At 33.0% G+C, this 26761-nt stretch overlaps 1 protein-coding gene across 15 annotated transcripts in view; it reads right to left on the bottom strand.

Annotated features, from left to right (window-relative positions):
* The window catches only part of LOC148626695 (peripheral plasma membrane protein CASK-like), a 175723-nt gene that overhangs the window by 87666 nt on the left and 61296 nt on the right, over positions 1-26761 (bottom strand). For 8 of the 15 annotated variants that reach the window (XM_088570886.1, XM_088570892.1, XM_088570888.1 and 5 more), the window contains exons 7-12: positions 21651-21707; positions 15838-16013; positions 14566-14685; positions 12074-12154; positions 9575-9665; positions 6531-6652 (exon numbers count right to left, since the gene is read on the bottom strand). In XM_088570886.1, coding sequence (XP_088427012.1) covers positions 6531-6652; positions 9575-9665; positions 12074-12154; positions 14566-14685; positions 15838-16013; positions 21651-21707 — 647 coding nt within the window. The remainder of the gene's footprint in view (positions 1-6530; positions 6653-9574; positions 9666-12073; positions 12155-14565; positions 14686-15837; positions 16014-21650; positions 21708-26761) is intronic. The other 7 variants (XM_088570890.1, XM_088570899.1, XM_088570898.1 and 4 more) reach the window with 3 other exon arrangements.

The following is a 26761-nucleotide window of genomic DNA, read 5'->3' as shown; positions in this document are numbered from 1 at the left end:
AATGTAAATATACTTCTAATCATTATACTCGGCGTCATATAAATAAGATACTGTTAAAATTTGAATAAAAATATTTTCTACAACTTTATTGACACCTACCGTCGTTTAAATTGTCTTAAATAACTTGCTCATTCGTTTAGCCAAACGGCTTCCCCCTGAACATCGAATCGTTAAAATTCCGGTGAAATTTTAATTCTCAGTCCCAATATTTACATATTTAAGTCGGCCATGTTTACAGTGATCGGGTTGCTAGGAGATGTTGTTTACATTTAAATGGTTTGTCCAAAAACCAAAGAACCCAGAATGCATTTCAGTGCTAATTTGGATATCTCACATTTATTTTACGCGAACATCATACAACACCGATTAAGCAAACGATTGTCACCGGAGTTCGACGGGAACTTACGAACTTCATTCGTAAACAAATCGTCCCGTAGAAACCAACATGGCGGATATCAGTATAGGATTTTCCTGTAAGGATTTGTTACACATGATTTCAGCCAATAAACGACTCATTGGAACTATCACGTCATGCATATATGCGAACTATCTTCAGATTAAATAAAAGAGAGACAACTCTAGCGGTAAGTCCCGACAGTTTAAAAAATAGAGCTTCAAATAGAAAATATGCTGTATGTGACATCGAGTATAGTCAACATCAGATGTTCACTTGAAAAAAGTCTTCCTTTAAATTGTATTTTCAACTAAAATTCTCCTCAATTTATAATATACAAATTTCAAAAACATAATTTCTCAAACCCATGATAAAACTCAACTTAATTATATGATAGAAATGTTGGTGGTCACAGGATTCTTAATAAGTATTATTTTGGTTATTTTATGTTCTTTGGTGTGTATGTCTGTTTCCCTGTCTGGTCTTTGTCCCTGGATTACATTCTTTTGATTTCTGCTAGAATCTTGGTTCCTTGATTACTCTTATACTCGGCGTCACATAAATAACATACTGTTAAAATTTGCTTGCTCATTCGTTTAGCCAAACGGCTTCTCCCTAAACATTGAATCGTTAAATTCCGGTCAGATTTTAATTCTCGGTGCCAATATTTACATTGTAAAAAGTCGGCCATGTTTACAGTGATCGTGTTACTAGGAGATGTTTACGTTTAAATGGTTTGTCCAAAAACCGAAGAATCCAGAATGCATTTCGGCATTATTTCGGATATCTCGGATTTATTTTACGCGAACAACGTACAATACCGAGAAGTTGATCAAGCAGACGATTGTCACCGGAGTTCGACGGGAACTTACGAACTTTGTTTGTAAACAAATTGTCCCGTAGAAACCAACATGGCGGATATTAGTGTGGGTTTTTCCCGTAAGGATTTGTTACGCATGATTTAAGCTAATAAGCAACTTGTTTAGGGAGAAGCCGTTTGGCTAAACGAATGAGCAAGTCATTTAAGACAATTTAAACGACAGTAGGTGTCAATAAAGTCGTGGAAAATATTTTTATTCAAATTTTAACAGTATGTTATTTATGTTACGCCAAGTATAGTAAATAAGCTTTACTGGATTTATAAATCCTGGATCCTTTAAAATTTCCATAATCAGGATCAGAAAGATCCAACCTAGATTTCTGACAATGAGAAGTTACATAACACAATCATATTTAATTACATTTCAGTCTGAACAGAGTTGACAGATAGACTAATAGAAAATCCATCCGAGCTTTCAGGAGCAACATTTACCAGTTACATAGAAAAAAATGAAAAAAAAAAAAAGAAAAAAAATGCTACACAAGGTAGAGACACTAAGTTTGATACATCTCTTTACATGAATTTCACATAACACAGTCATCAGGAAATGTGATAAAACACCTTATAAAAATGACTGATTGATTGCATTTTAGGACAAGAATGTTAAACCCTGATCAAACAAGTGCTGCTTTAAACTAGCCGATCATGCTGAGCCACATCTTTATTGTACTAGATCAAAAAAGCCTTCAGGAAGGCATGTCACCTAATTTGGACAAATTATTCTGGATCAAGGCCAACAAATGTTTATATTGAATATCCTATAGGTCATGCTATCCAAGTTCATCAAGATGGTCACTTGTAGAACTGATATGCTGTCATACAGGTCAAACTAAACTACTATATATCTGAAAGAGAAGTATGCCATTTGTATCATCATAAGTAATATATTTTATTTATCAGGTTCAATGACAATAGCACTGCATGTATGGGAGGAAAAAAAATGATTTAATAAGCAGAAAAATCAGAAATAATGGTTTCCTTCATCTGAAAATTAAGAGATATAACTCAAGCAAATTAAAACAACATTGACAAGGCTGAATTTGTACCATGCAATTAACTCTTCAAACTTAGCAACATTCCCTCCACTAACTAGCTAAAAGAAAGAAAATAATAAAATTGTTCCACAGATTAGCTTCAACCAATTATCATATTCACAGTGCAGGAACTGTCAATATTCCTAAGTTCACTTGGATACAAAGCTCAGAAGTAAAGCAGGAATTGTAAATATTCCCATTATGGTCCGTTTCCCTCATCAAAACAAGACAACGTGAAATTATAGTACCATAACAGGAGATAAACATTGTAATTATTTGTTATCTTTCAATTTGTAACCAATATCAAGAAATTTCAGCCTTTCATCAATGAGCAGAGGATACCATTAATATCGTAGAAGATTTATTGAAAGGTTCCATTGATTCTGGTCAGGCTGACCACAGTGAGGGATGGAACTCTAATCCTGTCATATCATTCAACTGATTGTCAAGACAAAACAATCCATTCATCATTCATACTCAATACATAAACGACTTTGGCACATTAGACAGACCCCTTTGTCAAATTTATTCTGAGCATTCTCAGTAAATTCTTCAGTGATGTGAATGCAATTTCCAGTAAAAATTAAACACTGTTAAGTAGCATGTATCTCACCCAAGTACTGACTATGCATGCTCAGAAACATATCACTCAAGGTTACTCTATGTCATGAAACATTATATAATTGCTATAGTTATCTTCATGCTTTGAACCTAGAAAAAATTAATTTACTGTAAAAGTGGAAATTTTGATGTGGGGTTATTTTTGCTACATTCATACAAAGAGTAGTCCCATGCAAATAATTTGGTTTTTGATGTACCTTTGTATATCAGTTTGTCAATCAGGAAGATCAGCAAGACTTTTCCAAAAAAATTTTCACCATGCAAAATGTTTGACCTTTTAAATCACGAAAATTTAAATCCATGAAAATTTGCACAGTTAACAATTAGCAGTACTTTAAAATATCACTTTAACGACTATTCAAGACCCACTTATGCATTATGTCATATGCAACAAGTTTTACATAGGAAACATAAAATTTTGCATTTTTAAGTAGAAGACTTTATAACAGACAGGTAGTGAGTGATAGGTGAATGTCAAAAACACACCAAACTCACTTTTATTTCTTTTTCAGAAACACCACATTTTCTTAGTCTGTTATTCAGCTGTTGGTAAAAATGTTGCACTTTTGAGGAAAAATGATACAAATTGTATATGTAATGTACACTTTCTGAAGTTATCTTTCTTGATTAACGTACACTTTCTTAAGTTATCTTTCTTGATCTGATTGATGTGGGAGCTGAAATGGAGAAAATTGGTTGAAGAAAAACAAACTTTGTTTCTGAGGGGGGTATAAAAATTACATGATTAGGAACATACTTTCAAAACTTCAGTACTATTCACAATAAGAATGAGTCCTTTGGAGAGCATAACTAGGTAAGTCAACAAAATAGTGCCTGATCACCATAAAGAGTAATATCTCAGTTAAGTCATACCATTCATTAATTTGTCAAATCTAATAATGTAGAATGCAACAAAAAATCTTTTCCTTAATCTAGGAAAACAAAAAAAAAATTTGCTCCAATATCAGCAAAAATATGCATTAAAACAAACAATTTCCCCCAAAAAGTGTGTGCATTGGTTTGTTATATTGAATCATCAATCATGTCAAATACCAAATTAAACCTATTGGTATTTCTTAACTCTTGACACTTTTTAAATCATCTTTGATACAGGAGAATTTGTTTCTCAGGATGAACCAATCAAAGTTCAATTTTTCATGTCCAGATTGATAAGCTGTTCTGAAAGAGAGTTTTTGGGTTGGTATAAAAAAATCGATATACTTACTATAAATTTTTTTTTAGTGAAATCAATAATCTTTCACCCCCACACCTCCATCATGTGTACAAATATGCTCAAAATTTCAAAGCTGTAGCTGAAAAACAGTGGAAGGAGACCAAACCATGTACACACCATTTTGTCTATGGAATACTGAAAATCCTATATTCAACCAAAATCCTTATCCTCTACACATCTTCATTAGGTGTATAAACACCCTAAAACATTTCAAAGTTGTGGCTACAAAAGGCTGGGTATGCCATGCACTCCCAGCATATTGATATTGCTAAGTTCTCAGAACAACCTTCCACAATCTTCCATATACTATTTTTATGGGTATTTCTAATCTGCATCATTTTACAACACAATGCACTAAAACAGCATTAACAAATAACACTCCTGAACTAACAACTCGTAAACTTAGACTTAATGTCCAACACTGCACTTTCTGAAGCCTTCCTAATGCACTTTTAAGCCGATCATAACAGCATCCATGCATTTTTTGCTTCCCTAATATGAATTAATTCTGCATATCAAGTTTCAATGTAATTAATGCCGAGTTTAATAGCTATGTCTAAATGATTTATAGTTATTAAATATATTTACTTTCAACACATGATAAACCAGGGGCAAATACAGGAATCAATGAACAGGAAAGAACACTGACAAAGAAAGCCACACTGTCAAGCTTCAATGATTTTCTTTCATTTCAACCAGTTTTCTGAAACAACTTGCCTGGATCCGCCTTTGTAGAACTATCTTTGGTTATGTTTATACAGAGTTTTATGAATGTTTTTCTGATACATGTAGTGTATCACTTATAAAAAATGTGACCTGTTTTAAATGTTTAGCAAATGCAAAACAGATTAAAAAGCATCATTTAAAGTCTGATTTTGACCTTTGAAATCACCAACTCCAATTTTACAACCTGTGATCATCAATTTCTATAATGTGTTATCTTTCTTTGCACATACCAACATGATAATCCTGATATAGTTCAGAAACCCAAGGCATACTTACTATGGTATAATATGATTTAAGGCTTTGTTGGTGAGGAACACAGCTTTTTGTACTCAAATAAGGACTTTGTTGAATAAGATCATTTAGTAACAAGCCAATATATGTGTGTCTCCTATTTCACCTTTGGAAAATGTGGGGATCTTTTTTTCATTTACTAATTTTTTATAAACTTTAATCCTATGGGAGAAGCATTCTGACTTCAACAGTTTAATTGAAATAATGACAAAAAAAAACCCAAACTTAAGGGTAGACCATTTTAAAAAAAATAGGGTAATAGGAAACACACACTTTTTTCATTTAGACTTAAGTTATATCAAAATTCTCGATGTTCATCATATATTTTGTTAGGATATCTTGAAGTGAAGTCAACAATAAGTTCAAATCCTGAAAGAAATTGTTTGGTCAGAACAGAAATCAAAGTACTGAGATACTACATCAAATAGGATCAAACATGAACAGCAATATATGTAGAAACACCACATATTCTTAGTCTGTTATTCAGCTGTTGGTAAAAATGTTGCACTTTTGAGGAAAAATGATACAAATTGTATATGTAACGTACAATATATGTAGAAACTTATAATATTTACATTTGTTGGGCAAGTAATCTGTATTATATACTACCTAACTATTTATATAAGAGACTTCAAGATAGTGGTCTCAAAATTAATGAAATGTAACATGCTACTTCATGTGATACCCACACTCAATTATGTCAGTTAAATTCAGTAAACAAGAAGTATACAATCAAGGCACTTGTAAAAGTGGAGATATGGTACATGGCATCACACAAAGTAAATACACCAATTATCTTCCTTCAAATAAAAGCTGAGAAATATTTTACAAATAGGTATAATGGAGGGATGCACAAGGTGATTGCAATAGCCCAAGGTATAATTATACTGGCAAAAATAAAAATATAAATATTGCATCAGTAAATACATGATCAAGCACATACATACGAATGATGCTCTTCCTCAGTTCTCTAATCTTAATTGATAAGATGTTGGAAGGTTTTGACAAGTTCAGAACAAACCAAAGGTTAATGACAGAAAATGGGACAAACACAGAAATGGCTGAATTTCGTTTAACAGGAAGTAGATGTCAGACAGGCCTGAAATCAGATCTCACAATATGGGACCCATACTTCATGCTGGATACCAATAACAAGAGGCATTGATTAGTAGTTGCTGAGAAAAGTGTAACAAAAATAATTCCCCGGCCTACCCAACATTTACAATACTATAAGCCAATTTTCACATGTGAAATTCAACCAAAATGACAAGAATTAAACACCACATTTCATACCTGAATTTAAAATTGTCTACAAAAAATATAAAGACAAAAACGCTAAAATATACTCACATTTAATAAGGCATGTAGTTTGGTATCTTGGAAAACTTTTTCTATGAGGTCTTTTTCTTGTTCTGAACAATCTGTCAAACACTGGATCTCTTCTAAAGAATCTAGCACCTGAGAGACAGCTCCTTACACAAAAAAAAAAAAAACTGGACTCATTAAATGTTCACAAGACTCATTTATATAAAACAAATGTCATTAAATATTACTAAAATATCATCACATGTCAACAATACCTTAAAAGATGGAATAAAGAGATTCACACAGTGCAGCATGTCAACTGTGTTCACTTGAGGCAAGTGTGGACAGCTATTAGATTTTGAAACACTTAAGTAGAGGGACTTACAGTTCATTATGGACACAACAACTGGTTTGGCCACATTAGAGCACAACATTTTAAGTTCAATTAAAAAAATTTGAAATCTGAACAAAAATAATAAATTTAATTTCCCCTTGACCCTAATAACTTGAAAACCACAAGGGATATCTGAAATCAGATTGAAAAAAAACTTTGCCAAGTGCAGCATGATACAACCACATCCAGTTGAACTCTGTTCACTTGAGGCAAGTATGGAAACAAAATTAAATTTTGTCACTCTTAAACACAGGTATTTTCAGTTCATTATGGACACACTACACTTTTGAATATACAGTGATATTGTTGGCCTTTTTCAAAACTACCTCATCCTTTTGTTTATTAGGAAAATATTTGTTAATATTTTTAAATTGGGAAAGTTGGAATAAGTTCTGCTTCAGGGTACTTGCATGAATCACTTAGTACCTCATAATTTCAGTAAATGATAGAGTAAATTTGCTAAGCATAATTTTTCAAAGAGTAATCAAGGGAACCAAGGTTACAAGCAGTAATCAAAAGAATGTAATCCAGGGACAAAGACCAGACATGGAAAACAGACATACACAACAAAGAACAAAAAGTAATTAAAATCATACATACAAAGTAACAAAAGCAAATGAGGAACTCAGACTCCACTTAAAACTGGGAGCATGGACCAGGTGCACTGGTAGGGTAAGCGTCCTCTGCTTTTCTAGAAACACCCGCCAAGTTTAAAATTGCACCAAAAGTAAACAAGACACTCTAAAGAGCCTGAATCGCTCACCTGGCTCGATAAACAACATTCCTTTTTTTGTGTGTGTAAGCTGAGGAACAATAATATCAACTTTCATCGAATATTGTCCTGTAGTTCCTGAGGAGAATTTTATATTTAAAGTATTCACATTACAAATAGCAAATAGATGTCAACAAGAGGCTCGCAGGAGCCTGAAACGCTCACCTGATTGAATTTTGCCTTTCGAGGGCAATAAATTAAACAAGAAGTTGTCCAACAATTTTGACTCACGAACACTTTGATAGGACTTATCACAAGGATCATTTCAGTAAATGAACGTCTAAATCTATCATAGTTTTCAAGACATTGGCTAAAAACTGTCATTTTCCCCTGTCAAGGCCAATAACTCTTAAAAGAAGGGGTCTGACTAATTTTATGCCTGAAAACTTTTGTAATCCTAAAAATAAGGATCATTTCAGCTACTGAAAGAATTGGCTACATCTAACTGTTTTGGAGATATATGCGAAAAACTACTGTCTGACCCCTAAGTTCTACTTTTAGTAACAGTGGCCATGTTTTTCGACAGATAAAAAAACTCCACTTCAATTCTATGCAGGATACCCCTAGGAATACTTATATGGAGTTTTGTTTCAATTGGTAAAAAAGTGTCAGAGGAGAAGATTTTTGAAAGAAATAACATTAAAAATAGCAAAAAACTTTGAAAAAGGGCAATAACTCCAAAATGGCTTAATAGATTAAAATGACAATTTGACCGCAGATAGATCTCATCATGCTGAATGCTTTTGCCCCTTTCAAAATAGGCTAAACCTAACCGTTTTCGATATATATGCGAAAAACTATTGTCTGACCCCTATTTTCTATTTTTAGTAACAGCAGCCATGCTTTTCGACGGATAAAAAAATCCCCACATCAGTTCTATGCATGACACCCAAAGGAACATTCATAAAAAGTTTGGTTCCGATTGGTCCAGTAGTGTCAGAGGAAAATAGCAAAAAAACATCAAAAAGGGCAATAACTCCATCATGGCTGAACAGATTAAAATAAAAATTTGACCACAGATAGATATCATCATGCTGATCACTTTTACCTGGTCAGGATTCATACCAAGTTTGGTTTCAATTGGTCAAGTGGTGTCAGAGGAGAAGAGTTTTGAAAAATTGTTGACGACGACAACAGACCCCAAGTGATGGCAATAGCTCACATGGCCTTTGGCCAGGTGAGCTAATAAAAGACTATTGCAAGTTTTTAAAAATTTTGAATCTGTCAATCTAGGTATTCACCTGGTACCAAGTGCATATTGATTTTACTTCTTTTTAACAAAGGTTTATACTGGTATATTACATTTAAAATACAAAAGGAAACCAGGAAGTAAGATACCATTGTGTACGATGTTTACTTAAGATATGGAATTGTCAAAATCAGTTGTAAGAGCTCAGGACATTATATCCTGTAATTTGTGTGAAGTGGACCCAAAACTGCAATGGAAGTGCCTGGACTGTCAGCTGCTCATGTGTGACAAGTGTTATGAAAAGATTCATCCAGAATTCAAAAATGTCAAGGACCACAGAATACTAGACATTAAATGGAGTCTTTATATCACTTCATTAGCATGCCTGACTTCCTCATTGATAACATATTTGTCACTTTTGGAAGAGCTACTTTCAGCAACAAGTTGACTCATATTTGTATTCATACATGACTGAATAATGAGTGGGGGTATGATTATATTATACATGAATGTTGTGCTATGCATACCCCCACTTGTACGTACAAGAAGTTGATATATGAGAGCAACCAAAAATATCCATATTAGGAGGATCACTTCAACATTGACCATAAGAACTACATGGTTTTTAAGTACCTACTGCTGAGGTAATGTAGTCTTAATCCATACCAGGAGGACCACCTTGACATTGACCTTTGACATTGAAAATAAGATATTACATGGTTTGAAGTACCTACCAGCTGAGGTAATGTCATCTTCGGCCATATCAGGAGGATCATTGTAAAATGTGTTCCACTTTGAACTGGACACAGCTGCCATTATAGCACCCTGGTAAAATACAAATACATATAATGATTACATGATTAACATAAACTAGATATCATTGAGATGGGAGCCATCTCTGTGGGCCCCGCTGTCAATAACATGTGGTAAATAAGTTGATATGAAGCATTATTTGAAGTTATTATGACACACCCTCTGGTGTTGGTTAATATACATGTCAAGTATAAACTTTGAAACTGTAACGGTTCTCAATATATAGAGCGGACACGATTTTTACCACAGGACATGGGGTTGTCAACTGCAACCAAAGTTTCTGACCTTGACCTTTGACCTAGGAAGTTGTACATACATTATGGCACACCCTCTGGTGTTGGTTAATATATGTGTCAAGTATATACTTTGAAATCATAATGGTTCTCAAGATATAGAGCAGACACGATCTTTACCACAGGACATGGGGTTGTCAACTGAAACCAAAGTTTCTGACCTTGACCTTTGACCTAGGAAGTTGTACATACATTATGGCACAATATACGTGTCAAGTATAAACTTTGAAATCATAATGTTTCTCTAGATATAGAGCGGACACAAATTTGTTACAGACGGACAGATTGATCACTATAGGGTGACCCGCCTAAGGTAAGGCCCTAATTAAACATTAAACATTGAAGAAGGTTTACAGGTTTACAATTATAAGTGGAAGTGAGGTTCAGATTATCATTATGGTTTAGGTTAGAACATCAAAATTATGGACTACCTGGTTTAATAAGTCCATTATAATTGTTTTTTTTGGTTTTTTTTGGGGGGGAGGCCTACCAGATTGTGACTATTTTTTAACAGGAAAAGAAACATTAAAAACAGACAAAATATTTTGAATTTGGTCAGAGATGAGAAAAGGGAAGTAACTCCAGTATCAAACAACAAATACTGGTTTATGAAATGCATAGCAAAAATATAAAAGAAATTTAAAGTCGACAATTAACGTAATGGAAGAAAGCATCTTAAATACATTTATCAACTTACTCTAGATTGTTTATCGTATACATCCTTAAAAAAAATTGTTATTTTTACTGTTAGTCACTTTTCCAACTTTTAAAGTATCAAAACCTGTTTAAACAAATGAACCCATATTTCTTAACAGTAAAACATGTATCAGTTAAGTCCTTTAAAACTGGCTATCTATTTTATTAGTAAGGAATAGTTTTGAAGACTATGTTGAAAAAAAGCCTAGAAGCTAATACTAAAACTAATATTAAAAAAGAATACAATGACTCACGCTGGATGAGAAACAATTCTTCATTTAATCCAGTACATGCTTTTTACAGATTTTACTGTATTTTTCTCTATCAGTTTATATTAATAAGTAGCAGTTTAAGCCTTTCAAACAGATTTTCTGCAAAATTAATTAATTTTTACTGCAGTCACCATGTGGTATTTTATTTATGATTTAAGTCATAATCTCTTAAAAACTTCGCATAGAGTTTTATACACTTTTAATTTACAGGAGGAAGAAATAGTTATGTAAATGGATAAAGGGAGATAAATTCAAATTCCTTTTTTTTCCTACCCAAATGATAGAATGTGATGGATTTCAACAATTCAAATTCCTACTTTTCCTACCCAAATGATAAAATGTGATGGATTTCAACATAGAACATACATCCAGTCGAACTTCAGTCACTTGAACTCAGATAGCTAGAACTGACTAGTCGGTCCGTTCGGTAACAAATCTTAGAGAATAATCCTCACTAAGTCGTACTCGTCAACCATTTTGTCAGCTTGGGTAATCAATGGTAAGAAAAACTGAAGCCCTATGAAAAATGAAAAATATCCAAGACCTAACAAAACTTCATAGGAAGTAAGCAATTTCTAACTATGAAGTTGTACTCAGATCAGCAACAAAAAAAAATCGGATATCTACGATTTTCAACTTCTCAAACTCCCGACAACTCAAACAAATTTCAATGGTCCTTTGGAGTTCAAGCTACTGAGGTTTGACTGTAATTCAAATTCCAATTTTTTCCTACCCATATGATAAAATGCAATGGATTTCAACATAGAACATTATGGAAAATTACTATGGGAATTTTTTCAATCATAAAAGTATGAGTATATTGAATTTTGAAATCTTTTGCACCCATACCAAACCTCTTTAGATCACCATGGTGAGAAACTCCCAGATTTTTAGTTGGTTCTTTGCTTGTTTCAGAGATATTTTGAGCTGAGCATTACATATTCAATTTGGAAGTGGCTACTAGGTCAGCCATACTTTATCTTTTTGATGGAAGTACAAATCTAGTATTTTATATGCCTGCCAGCAGTGACAGAAAGTACGTTCTTGAAATGCATGTCTGAACATTTCCCTGATGACTGTTATAAACTGCACTACCACACATGAAGTATAAATTACAAATTGCTTTTTTAAGCTCGTCACACCAGAGCACTATCTATACCTTTAATTTTCTTCTTGCATTAAATTTCTTTAATTCTTCTACTGTCTCTTGAAGATGACTTTTTGGAATTTTTCCTCGATCCTGTTACAAAGAAGAAATTGGCACTGAAGTTTTATTACATCATTAATGAATAGACAAAAACTTGTTATTACCTACATCTACCATCTACAAAAAACTTATAAAAGTAAAACTGACTCCATATTAAACAATTAAACATAAAAAAGAACCCAAAATTATTAAAACAAAGGGCACAATATAAGGTCAAAATATAGGTCTGTTACCTGCTATCCTACTTAACCTTGTTTTTATGGCCATTTTGGCTCGAGCACCTTTTATAATTTCCCTGCTTACCTACCCCCTTTTTTTCTTGCGGGTAGCAGGAAACAGGACTTTAATTTCTTTGGCCTAAACTAAGATGTCATAGATTAAATGTAGTTTTAAAGCACATTAAAGTGTGACTTCTTTTCAAATACTTTTGTTTAACAAGAGAAACCAGATATTACGTGAATTTATAAGCATGAAAAGAAATAATTTTAGAGGTTTTCATAAGCAAAGAAAAAATTGCCTGTATTTCCACGTACATGCTCTAAAAAAATAAAATGCTTGGCAAGTTGGAGCAATTACGGATACACCATTCCAACTTGATACAGCTTTGAATTTTGATTACGAGGAGATATTTGACACAGAATAAAATATTGACCAGAAATGAAGCAGTTATTTTTTGGCCTTATTCCAAAATGGTTGAAGTTGAAACCTCCAAATCAATCCAAACCTTCCTTTGGTGGTTTGGTACTTGAAGTACAATTTAAAAGCAATTGGTTGCCTTTGAAATGCCTCTTTTTTGCCCCTAATTCTAAAACAGTTTGGACCATAATCCCCACAACCAATACCTACCTTTCTTTGTGGTTAGGACCCTTGTTATAAAATTTTATAAGGATCAACCAACTTATATTCAAGTTTTCACATGAAAACCAACTGTCTGTGGTTGACAGCAATGACAACAATGACAACAGCTCCACACCATTATTGGACTGCAAATTTTTTGCAGTTGTATAAAAACTATGGTTGGTAGGTATGCAAAACTTCCTGTTAACTGGTTTGTTTTGGAGGTACTATCAGACTGTTAATTTGCTTGTCAAAAATGGGGGGGGGGCTTTCGAGTAGACAAATAATTAAAGGTAGTTCTCTTCAGGCTTAACCAAGATGAGTTTTCTGATAGTAAATGAGGAAGTTCCAATTGCAGGACAATTCACTAAAGTATCAAAACAGTGATTCATAAAGAGAAATCAAACATTCAGAAGATACCAACCAAAGCTATACATCACAAAGTCACAGAGAAATTAAACATTCAGAAGATACCAACCAAAGCTATACATCACAAAGTCACAGAGAAAATAAACATTCAGAAGATACCAACCAAAGCTATACAACACAAAGTCACAGAGAAAATAAACATTCAGAAGATACCAACCAAAGCTATACATCACAAAGTCACAGAGAAAATAAAAATTCAGAAGATACTAACCAAAGCTATACATCACAAAGTCACAGAGAAATTAAACATTCAGAAGATACCAACCAAAGCTATACATCACAAAGTCACAGAGAAATTAAACATTCAGAAGATACCAACCAAAGCTATACATCACAAAGTCACAGAGAAATCAAACATTCAGAAGATACCAACCAAAGCTATACATCACAAAGTCACAGAGAAATTAAACATTCAGAAGATACCAACCAAAGCTATACATCACAAAGTCACAGAGAAATTAAACATTCAGAAGATACCAACCAAAGCTATACATCACAAAGTCACAGAGAAATCAAACATTCAGAAGATACCAACCAAAGCTATACATCACAAAGTCACAGAGAAATCAAACATTCAGAAGATACCAACCAAAGCTATACATCACAAAGTCACAGAGAAATTAAACATTCAGAAGATACCAACCAAAGCTATACATCACAAAGTCACAGAGAAATTAAACATTCAGAAGATACCAACCAAAGCTATACAACACAAAGTCACAGAGAAATTAAACATTCAGAAGATACCAACCAAAGCTATACATCACAAAGTCACAGAGAAATTAAACATTCAGAAGATACCAACCAAAGCTATACAACACAAAGTCACAGAGAAAATAAACATTCAGAAGATACCAACCAAAGCTATACATCACAAAGTCACAGAGAAATCAAACATTCAGAAGATACCAACCAAAGCTATACATCTTAAGCAAATGTTATGCCAAGTTATTCCACAATGGACAAAAAGTGATTACATGACCCCAAGAAGACCATTGGTCTTAATCTTTATCTTAAAACCCAAATCTCATACTCTCTTTGTAGAAATCGAATATATCCATGGAAGTGTATATATAATTCCTGTGAAAATTAGACAATGGTCAACTTCATACATTACTCTTCATTAACTAAGCACAAAACTCAATACTGGTACATGTATTTTCCCAATACTATCTTACCTTTATCCATGGATGTTGAAGAGCCTCTTCAATTGTAATTCTATCATTGGGATTTGTGTCTAACAATTTACTGAGCAAATCTTTGGCATGATTAGATATGGTCATCCAGTGTTTTCTCAACTGAAATCAACAAGAATATAACGAGACATTATTCCAGATCATTTCTGTCAACGGTGTTCCATGTCATTATGTAATAGAGAACATGACGGAAACAAATATTGCTTCCTGAACTGGAATCAACACCATTAACATTCTATGATTATTGTCTGATAAGAATAACTGATAATACATTGGTCAATACATGTATAGCGACAGTACTTGTATTCAAGCATGGCACCACAGGTTTGTATTGAATATAATAGATCTGTAATTGATTGATGATTGTGGTTTTACATCCTACAGCAGATATTACATGCATTTTAGATGTCCAACACACTCAGAAGAACTTTTATTGTATTTTAAAATGTTAAATTTGCAGCAAATTCAAGTACTGGTAAGCAGTAATAATAAATAATATATAATTACCTCCCTTTCCACATTCTTTTGAATTGTAACCAAGCCAAAAACCTTAATCAAGAAAGAGACCTTGAAAGCTTTCTTTCCAACTCATTCACATAGATTAAAAGCAAGTTTGAAAACAAGGCAAGAAATTAAAAAAGCCAGCCAATCAGAAAATATGATATTCTGTTGAGATACTAAAAAAAGACATCATTCTGCACAGCTACTTTGTCAACAAAATTTACAAACTTTTTGACATATCTGAACCCTTGGAGTGAACATATAAGACAGTCAGAACAATGATAATGTGTACAAATTGCCCATATATGCATTGCCCAGTAGATTTGGTTCCATAAATACACTGCCCATTATATTATGTCTCATATATACATCACTCAGTAAATTTGGTCCCATATATGCTTTGTCCAGTAGACTTGGTCCCGTATATACATTGCCCAGTAAATTTGGTCCCATATATACACTGTCCTGTTTATATGGTCCAATATATACATTGTCCTGTTGATTTGGTCTCATTTATACATGGCCTAGTAGATTTTGTCCCATATATACATTGTCCTGTTGATTTGGTCTCATTTATACATGGCCTAGTAGATTTTGTCCCATATATACATTGTCCTGTTGATTTGGTCCCATATATACATTGCCCAGTAGATTTGGTCAATTATTTGTAAGTAACCACTGTGTATATATTATAACTGTGTTGATAAAGGAAGAACACATACAAGAATTTACACCTATACATTATCTACTCACATGGTATTTTCCCTGTAAAATTTGGTGAAAAAGATTGTCGTTGGTTCCCACAAATGGTGGGTAACCACCCAGCAGTATAAACATCATGACACCACATCCCCACATATCTACTGGTTTACCATACGGCAGTCGGTTCACCACTTCTGGTGACATGTATTGTGGGGTACCAATCCGACCTAGAAAAGAAAAGGGAGAAGTTAATTACCATATTTAATGTAAATCACATAAACAAAATATTTTTAAAATAACGATCAGTCAATTGTCATAGATATCTACCCCACCAAAATTGAACCTAACTGAACATGGCCAGTGTCTTGCAAGAAGCAGAATCTGCCTACCCTTCTAAGAGAACCTTATTTCATCCTCTGATTTTAGTGGGGTTCATGCTGTTAGTATTTCAGTGTATAATTTTGGAGGTATGTTTTGTACATTTGTTTTGTTCCTTTCGTGTTATAATTTTGGTATTCTAGCTTTTTTGCTCATCAAATAATACTACATCTTTAATTATTTAGTACAATATTTACATTTTGTTCAAGAGAGCATTCATTTTGACAAGTAGGATTAAAAAAATAACAGATTTTTCTTTAAAGAAAGGAAGTATGGATTCCACAAACTTCTTTAGTCCTAAAATAAATGAATAATACAAGTCTGTTTTCAGCGTTCTTGTTACCTTATTGTGAACAAAACAGAAGCCATGAGGGGCCAATAATATCATGTAAGGAGAGACAATATCATAACATCAATTAATGAAAATATACTGCAGAATAATGCATGTCATGTGACCACCTCCAGTCCAATCAAAATAAATGAATTAAAATCATATACAATCCTATTAAATACACATGAAAATAAAGAGTTTTGTTCAATTATTCTCTTTGATTATCATAAATAGTAAACGTAAAATGATATTATGTTATTAGAGGTATGCAGTAATTTGAAAATGATCTGAATAAACCAATCAGGGAGTAATTCTTACTTGTACTTAATAATTTTCAAGATTTGTTACATAATTTAATAGTATGATTAATTTTGTTAAGTGATGTTTTCAGAAGAAAACGTTCATATTTTATAGAAAGAAGAATTCAGGGTTATAGTGAACCACAAAAAAAACACAAAAAAAACAACATTATGAACAGTGGTGTAAAGATATCATTCTATACCCACCCCCTATTTATATGGTAACAGTCCGACTTGCTTCCACTGTTGCTAATACAGGTAAAAATCAAAGAAAATCAAAGCTTTGATAAGCTGAAGAAATTATAAAAAGCTCCTGAAGTATTTTTTGAGAAAACCTTGATTTAATAAAAAAAAAAAAAAAATTTAAACCATATTGAGCATTTCGTCAAATTTACAGTTTCAAGTGATCTGATTGGTTAAAATATGATTTGAGAAAAATATTAATTTGAGATGATCTATGAAATCCAGCAGTACAAATAAGAAGTGGATAGATAAATACACAGATACCAGTACTGCATTTACCACAATCCATCTGACATTCAGATGTTTTTAAAAAATAATTAACTGGCATCCATATCCAAATTCATTAATTGGTTCTCTAAACCTCTTTCATTTCTTTTGAGGATGCCTCATCCACCATTTTGTTCTCGTATCAATAAACCAAAAACAAAAAGGCACCCCTCACTCTTGTCTGGCTATGAACAATGTAGTATGCACAAGATAATCACTACTTTGGGACAGATATGCCCAGAGGTGGATCCAGAGATTCTCTGCCATGTCTCAGTGATTTTCTATTTAATCAAGTAAATTTGTCTGACCTAAGGGGCTTCGCTGGATTCATCTATGATGCCTCTCTCAGGTTAAGATTGAATGTCACAATAATTATACATTAACTAAAACATGCAGTCAATAAACAGAAAAAAATAGGAATATTTTAAGTAAAATTTAAACGAAAAAGAAAAAGCTTCAGTGAAATACTAACTTAAGCCAAAACAAATTGTTAGTACCGCCCACAGACTTTCCCGTTAGTAACCTCACACAGACTTCCCCGTTAGTAACCTCACACAGAGTTCCCCGTTAGTAGCTCCCATAGAGTTCCCCATTAGTACCTCTCACAGAGTCCCCCGTTAGTACCTCCCACAGAGTTCCCTGTTAGTAGCTCCCACAGAATTCCCAGTTAGTACCTCCGACAGAGTTCCCCGTTGGTAAACTCCCACAGAGTTTCCCATTAGTACCTCCCACAGAATTCCCCATTAGTAACCTCCCACAGAGTTCCCCATTATTTACATGGCAAGAATTAGTAGCTATATGTATACAGAATCCTAAACCAAGATACTTTAAAAACTCTTTCATTTTGAAAAGTATCTACATCTTACAGAAAAACTTGCTCAATTTTCAGACTGACAAAGATATTAAATGGATAATACAGTTATTACCTATAATGATAGAGTACTCCATTACCAACAGTAACTATTGGTAGCATGCTGTTTGGACTCATAGCATCAATTAATTATTATAACTGTATTTTGTGTTAGCCAGCTTTTACAAAATATTGTTTTGTAATAAAATGCTCGATTTTCCATGGGAAATTGTCAGAAATGTAGTTTATTTCTGATCGCTTCTGTAATGAAGACTTCAATGTAGTTACCAATATTACACATTTTTATAGGGTAATCGGGAGAAAATTGGATACTCCAAAACGTGATGGATGCCGGATATTGAAAACTTGATGGGAGTTGTTCATTCTTGTAGAAAGTCGGCAAACACTTCACAATGATTTTACGCTAGGTTTCTACTTTCATCAAATAAAGAAACAATTTTGTCGAAGCCTTTTAACAGATGTCACTCAGAGCAAAAATAAACTGAACAACCTATTGACTCAGAAAATGATAACTGTTCTTTGAGCTTTAGAGCCATTCTCTAGACTACATGTTAAAGATGGGGCCATTATGTTAGTTTGGTGATGAAATACACTTGACTGGGTTTCAGCAGTTGGGATTACACTGTCAGAAATAGTAAAACTGCTAAATGCAATGGACAGAAAAAGCAGAGAGTTTAGAAAAAAAAAATATTCAAAATTTTACAAACCAACAAGTTTTCTTTGTATTTGAAGCTTTTTTCTTTATATTTTCATTTGGCTGTAATTATGATTTAAGACTGTCTTTTGTCTTTTAAATGGGACTGGGGATAATTTTAAATGAGACTGGGGATAATTTAAAATGGGACAGGGGATAATTTTAAATGAGACTGGGGATAATTTTAAATGGGACTGGGGATAATTCTAAATGGGACTGGGGATAATTTTAAATGAGACTGGGGATAATTTTAAATACAATTGACTTTATTTGAGCAGAGCTTTATCCAGTTGCAGCTGCCATGGACCTCTGTGTTCCAAGTCATCTCTTTTCCAAACTTTAAGAAAATTCTCTATAATTAACAAGCTAAGCACCCTATGTAAACCAGTGAACTCTATCTCCATACTAAGTTCAAGCAGCCTGTACATATAGGGAAATAATTTTTTGTACCCACAGTACACATCCCCCTTTTGTACACATTCCATAACTCTGAAAGAATTAAATAGCCTGGAAACGGAAGAGGAAATTCCCCTAATAGAATCGAAAACATTTCAATGAAAAAAATTATTAATATCCCTTATAAAGTTTAACATCCAATGTGTTGTGGGGAACAGACAGAGGACAACCAGGAAAACAAAATAGCAGTGTACCATTCTACATCTCTGCAAAGACATACATATAATTATCAAAGATTATGGTCAGTATTTTAAGCTATTTCTATAAACTTTGTAAGATCCCAAGAAACTTGTATTCATTTCAATGATTCAATTAGTTAGAACAAAAGCCCCATCAGTTATCTTGCAAATCAAATTAAATTCCATGGATTCATCTTTTCCTATATGACATTTACAACTCCCGTGAGAAAGATTTCTTGACATTCAGAAATTTTTAGGTTTCCTTCTGCATTTTTCACAAGAATGTTAAGTGGAGAGCGAAATAGTAGGAATTCCCACAAATTAATGAGTAGCAGAAAGTTGAAAATGATAAGGACACAAGGTGAAGCAAATGATGGTTCAAAATATGGTGGATCTTTTATGTCTTATTCAAGTACTTCTCTGTCTAAGAATCAAGCAAAATGTATATAAGGTATGGCACATGAATTAAAAAAAAAACCATATTTTATTGCATTAACCAAGATTTTATATCTCATAATCTCCAGAAATAACAATCAAAGTGTTTGAAAGGTTTGCCTTTTTAAGACATTGATAAGTCAAATTACATTGAAATGCATTATGGAAAAATAGCAGGAAATTCTCTAACACTATTTCCCTATATAAACAGCAGAAAAAAATCTACATCAAAAATGCTTCAGATTTAATTAAGTAACCCAGATGTACAGAATATATTTGTTTTATTTTGATGAACTTGTTCAGGTCCCTCTTATGTCTTTAACCTTACTCCATGATCCCATTTACCCAAATCTTAAAATAAAATGCAAAAAATAACAAGTATGTATTTCTAAGTTCTGTATAATTAAATGCAGACAGTTGACATTTTAACCATATCGGCTTAATAAATGAATGTAGACAAAAACAATATTTTTGCTTTCCATATGAGACATCTCAGGAACAAACTGCTGCTGAATGTTGAACCTAGGTTAAATGAATCAGAAATTATAAGCTGGTATTCTCCAGTTACATTTAAACTGAAAATAGATCACAATGTGTGGGAGAAAACTAAATTTAATACAATACATGTACGATCCACTAAAAGTTGAATGACCATCTATAATTTGCAAATTTTGTTGAAACCAAAATTACAGAAACTATGCACATCTCCATAGAGTGACCTACTACTGCATGAAGATTTATGAGAACCCAATCATTGATAAAGGAACTTTGTGCACTATGTTTTAATGGAGAATTGAACAGTCAGACTGCCCCACATAGCTTCATTTGAAGGACATAGAAAAGTCTCCAGGTTTTGTTTTACAGGTTGATTACAAACTAAGGTATAAAAAATAATAATCTTGTAACCAGCCAAGCTCCACGCATCAGCGTTTGTCTCTTACTATCTGCTGCATAAAGGCCTTTGGAAATTCTCAGACACTTTAAAAAAAAAAACACTGTATGAGAATCAGATTACTTCCATCATTCACTCATTCCAGATTTTGCAAGATTCTTGCATTTTCTGAGAGGACTGGCTGCAGCTTCTAGAGTGAATTTCAAATGTCAGATGCTGTTTCATAGCTTGTCTACCAGCAAAAATAAAAAAAAAATGGATGGGTAGGGAAATTATTTTATTTTTAACAAAAACATTTTACATTGAGTTAAAGGATCTAGACTCAAACAGTGCTTGAATCAAAATGACTATAGACTGTTTAGGGAAGCACGTAGAACTAGGGAAGGTCGGGTAGCAGGAAACAAGTATATCATTGTTTTTGCCCTAAGCAATATAAAGCTTAACAATGAAAGTCAGGTTAGTTATCCATATATAGCATAAATAGTGGAAGTTTGAAGCAAACCCTATCAAAGCAGTCTAGTAAACCCTGTCTAAACCCAGCCCTTGAAAAAAATGGCAACCTGTGGAAACCAGACATAAGCTGACGTTCCATCAGTTTTAATACATTCTGAACCTATGTTAACCAAATATCTGCCTTAACTGAACAATATGGTTTGATTTAGACAGGTTCACTTTCATATCATATACTATATGATATATGCTTCAAAAATCTTACATGAGTTAGTTAGCCAAAAACCTAAGTATATAAATGTTAATACATTTGACCAAAGCAAGAGTTTAAAATTGGTGTTAAAGTATTAGTAACGTTAGATGTCTTACCAACGATATCATTTCTCAAGTCAACCCAAGGATCCAATCCAAAAAGAATAGGTTCCTCTGTAAACACAACATTAACATGCAATTTTACAACATCAAAAAAGTGGTGTTACAAAATATCATACCATCATCTTCAAAACACAATTTACAATCACAAGAGTGAAGTTTAAACTGGGGAAGGAAACTTACAATAATCCTTTACCTTTTAACACTGAACTTTTAAATGGGAAAGTTAAATCAGGGTATTTAAGAATATTAGAGAAAATTCAAAATTTAGAATTTATTCATATTTCAAAGGAATTTTACAAAAGTATTTCCCGATTCAAAGTTCATTCTGAATATTTTAACAGAAGTCCAAATGAATTTATAAGTGGTGCTACAAAAGATGAAAGAGAATACCTGCCAACCTTTACTTAAACACTGTTAGCAATTGATATCCACAATTTTTTTTCACAATTTTGCCCAATTAGAAGCTACATTAGAACTCCTCACCAATTCTACCAACTGATTGAATAATCATCAATAGCATATGTATAACATAACAAATAAAAATTTGAAAATTAAATATCCACAAATCATACCAAAGTGGAGATTTTTTAACCCACATGTATTCCTAAATATATGAATGATTTTTTTCTTCAGATAGACTGGAACAAAAGCCTCTTTGGATAGTAAATTGTGTTTTGGAGATACATCAGTCTACAGATGTGTAAGAACATAACAACTAACCTGAAAAAAATGTAGTTACAAGAAATAATAATACAATTACGTGACTAACACAAATGCAAATGTGAAATTAAGTGAACATAGTACTGAGTAAGAATAATTGAACTTAAAAAAAAGTTTTCAGGAGCATGCAACAGTCAAATAAACAATGAACAAGTTAACTAGAAATACTATGAGCAAGCTTATAAAGAGAATATAGATTTGGATAATCAATCTCCCCTTGTAAGCATTGAACAGTATGCATGACCTTCCTATAAAATTTAAATTCCTTGGAGAGGTATAGGAGAGTTGCACTTGTGAGGTTTTAATATGTACATCCCATAGGTTGGATTATCTCCCATAAAAGGCATCAGACAATATGCAAATGTTAATTCATGCACATCTAACTCCTACAGATTTTATCAACCCTTGTCGTGCTGTGCCTTGACCTCTTCGGATTTGGCCCTGGTTCCACTTTATTGGTTCTGGCATAGTTGATCTTAGTTCAGGAAAGCACAATTTGTGTCCATCTGCAAGCAGCGTGATTGTGCTTTGAAATGAGGATCTGATATAGAGTTTGTTAAAAAATAATGACTCTACCTATGTCAACCCCTTGTATAGACTACTTCTGGGTTTTAGGCCAAAAATTGGAAAAAAAATCCTCATTTTTTCATAGGAATGACCATTCTGGGGACTCCTGAACCCCACTCGTGTGACAGTAACAAACTACAGTTGGCTACAGTAGCCTTCACGGGTACAGGATGTAGGATGAATGAACTTTAGTTCCTGTTTTGCTGCTGTTGAACCCCACATGTAGCAAAAAATGGGCAAAAATGACAATTTTTCGAGTGAGACCCATTTTACGGTATTGGATGACCCACTCTCTCACCACCTCCTCATCCCATCCACCCACCCCGTGATCACCAATCTTTAATTTAGATATCACAATCAGCATTAGTACTATCATGCAACTAATTTGCATATAATTTGCATAAATTTGCAAAATATTGAAATCTAGACTTTCTTTCAGAAATGCTCAGCACGACAAGGGTTAAATTCAATTTTAGGTTTTAATAGGAGTTATGTGGACAAACTGACAGATTCATAGGCAGAATGATCCATATAATACCCCTAAACTTTGTCTGGGAAGGGTATAAATATCACATCAACTATGCTTAATCACAACATAAAGTTTCACAGGTTGTTGTGCTAGGCATATCCCCATTTGTACAAGAAGATGATATCATAGAACAAAAAAAATCATTTACAACGTACGCTCCATCAATATGAAGTCACAACAAATTTGAAGCTAATCTATCCATTCAGAGATGAGATTTTTGTGACGATAATTTTTCTATCATTCCATATAGTGCAAAGTGGCAAAGTGCCAAGAAAGAGGAAGATGATATCCCACGCACCAAAAATGACTTAGAATATATGCCCCATCTATATCAAGTTAACACACAAAATTTTAAATTATCAAACCATACATTGGTAGCAGGGATTTTTGTAACAGTAATTTTCTCTTTAACTCCATATAGTGAAAAGTGGTAAAGTTCCACAAAACCGAAAGTTGATATCCCAAAAGAAACGAAAATGACAATCTATCCAATATCCATATGCAGCTACAAACCAAAATTTTAAATCAATCCATCCAATGGGAGCCAAGATAATTGTGAAGAAATTTGAATTAACAGATGGACAGAGGGATGGATGAACAAAATGACAGATGGACAAGGTGATTACAATATACCAACCACTGATTTAACGGGACATACTTCACAGTAAAAGATCACGTTTTGTATGTATCTTATTTTTATTTCCTGTTTTACCAATGAAGCCATCATAATGAACCTATGATTGTAGTTTGGTAAAGTGAAGAGTATGTATCTTATTTTTATTTCCTGTTTTACCAATGAAGCCATCATAATGAACCTATGATTGTAGTTTGGTAAAGTGAAGAGTATGTATCTTATTTTTAATTCCTGTTTTACCAATGAAGCCATTATAATGAACCTATGATTGTAGTTATGTGAAGATTGTTTTGCTTAAATTTATTAAATAACGTTTAACTGCGTGTCACCTTTTCGTTTCCATAAATGTCGCCAAACCAACAAAATCATCAGTCAGATGACAAATATAGATTTCCATTAATCTTCAAATTAATCTATATTCTAGACTAATCAAAGATATGCAGACACATAACTAATCACGCGGATAAATTTAGAGCCCTAAGCCTGAGGAAAAATTGTCTTAAATTCTTATCCTGTTTATATCATAAGTATTAGAAGACTTCATCGAACATCACGAAGCCTTAGATTGTAATTCAATTGTCTGAACCACAATATTCAATCACCGATTACTGCCTATTAGAGAAAATTTATTTCCATGAGATTTCGATAGTTTTAGTTGTATGTCTAATCCCTTGTCAGTCGACGAAGAAATCAATTACATCAGTACAAATGTTTGTAAGTTTTAGTCTAGAAACGGCTTTACACAAAATATTGACAACACACAAGTAATCTTTTTTTTTTTAACAATGAGTTTATCTAATCTTTAAGTTATACAAATTAGGCCAAACCATGGTAAATTTTGTTCTTTAGATTTTACTGCATCATTTGACATTAATGTTTCTATCCAGCTCTTTGAAGATGATGAGAATTTATATTTAAACTCTTACAGAACATGTTTCATTAAAAAATATTAATGTTGGACATATACTTGCACATTCCTGAATAAAAACAAACTAGAAATATTGCATGTGAGCAAGCTCACAGAGAGAACACCTCACTTCAACAGATGGAGTTTAATGAAAAGCCTTTAAGCTAACTTATCTCTTTTTGGGTTCCACCAACAGTAACCATGTTCCTTCATTGCAAATCTACATGATGACAAAACTTTCTATAAAATTTCATCAAAATCCCTAGAGCAGTTTAAGAGAAGTAACGCTTACTAGGTTTTAAAATGGAAAATCCTTAAGTTAGATTATCTCCCTTTGGAATCATCCAACACTATATTCCTCAAACACTAAAATGGAAAATACTTAAGTTAGATTATCTCCCTTTGGAATCATCCAACACTATCTTCCTGCAGCCTCATCTGTATACAATGCCCAACCTTCCTATAAAATTTTATCTAAATAGCTTGAGTGGTTTGGGAGGAATTGCACTGGTGAGGTCTTAACATGGAAGAACTAGGATTGTTTTTCTTTGTAGCCCTCTGATAGTTATTATATTCCTTCATGCACATCTTCATATGATGCCCAAACTGCTGGTTTCATCAGCAGTTTAGGTGGAGATACGCTGACAAGAAATGAGGACAAAAAGAACAACAGACAGACAGACTGAGTGATTCCTATATATCCCCCAAACTTTATTTGTGGGGGTATAACAAGCTGGCCCTATCGTAACAATCCAAAGTACAGAGTGGTCTAACCATTGTTAATATTCTAAGCAATTAGTTACAAATATGACAAAATTTGTCTGAAATTTTGCATTGGATTTTTGTTACTTTTGTTATTAAGTTGTTCTTTTTTTTTAAATTATTTTTAATTCATAAATCAGCTTTTTTTTTCAAAATTTGATATGAACAACTAAAACCTACTGTTCTATGTTTATGCAATGAAAAACTTTCTGAAATTATTTTTAGTTCATCTCAGCTACTCACTCTACACATTAAAAGGGAGAAAGGATAAATAATTGACCTTGAGATCAGCCAAGCAGAACTACCTAATATTTGTGGCTTTAAAATATGGATCTTCAAAAGCAGTTTCAAGCATGATTGTGTAGATGGTCAAACAATGATAGACTTTTTCGTATTTATGATATTTCTAACAGTTTAATGCATTGTACATTCTCCAGAAACAACAGGGAATACTTAACCAATATTTATCTCTGTCAAAAGCAAAGAAAATATAAAATTTCATAAACATCAGGGAAAATAACTGTTCCTACTATTATAACATGGGTGTACCCAGCAAATAGAAAAGTCAAATGCATGAATGATTTAATTGTTAATTTGAAAACTTAGGAGTAATTTCTAATATAATACATTTAATGAATAATTAACTTGAAGGCCACACAGGTCTATAAATTTTCCATTATTATAGGAAGCCTGCACATAACAGCTTTTACAACAAAGAATTTCTTTAAAGTATTTATATTTTACAACAAAGAAAGTCATTAAGGTATTTATATTTTTACCCAATAAAGATGTCGGGCACCTAAACACACTGGTTAACAGATGGATGGTTAGATAGTAATCTAAGAATTGTTGTAAATTTTGAAATTTATACTTGCCTTTTTTTATGAAATAGGGATATATGTTACAAAACTGTCACGGCAGTTTTTCTTTCATAATAGACTTATTAAAAAATACCTAGTTTTCTTTGAATTTATTTCAATTGAAGG

The sequence above is a fragment of the Perna viridis genome, chromosome 2, assembly GCF_037379345.1.
Source record: "Perna viridis isolate PV_CMFRI_1.1 ecotype Kerala chromosome 2, ASM3737934v1, whole genome shotgun sequence".
In the NCBI taxonomy this organism is placed as follows: Eukaryota; Metazoa; Mollusca; class Bivalvia; order Mytilida; family Mytilidae; genus Perna; species Perna viridis.
Note: the sequence above shows the minus strand (reverse complement) of the source record. Positions and strands in the feature narration are given on the sequence as shown.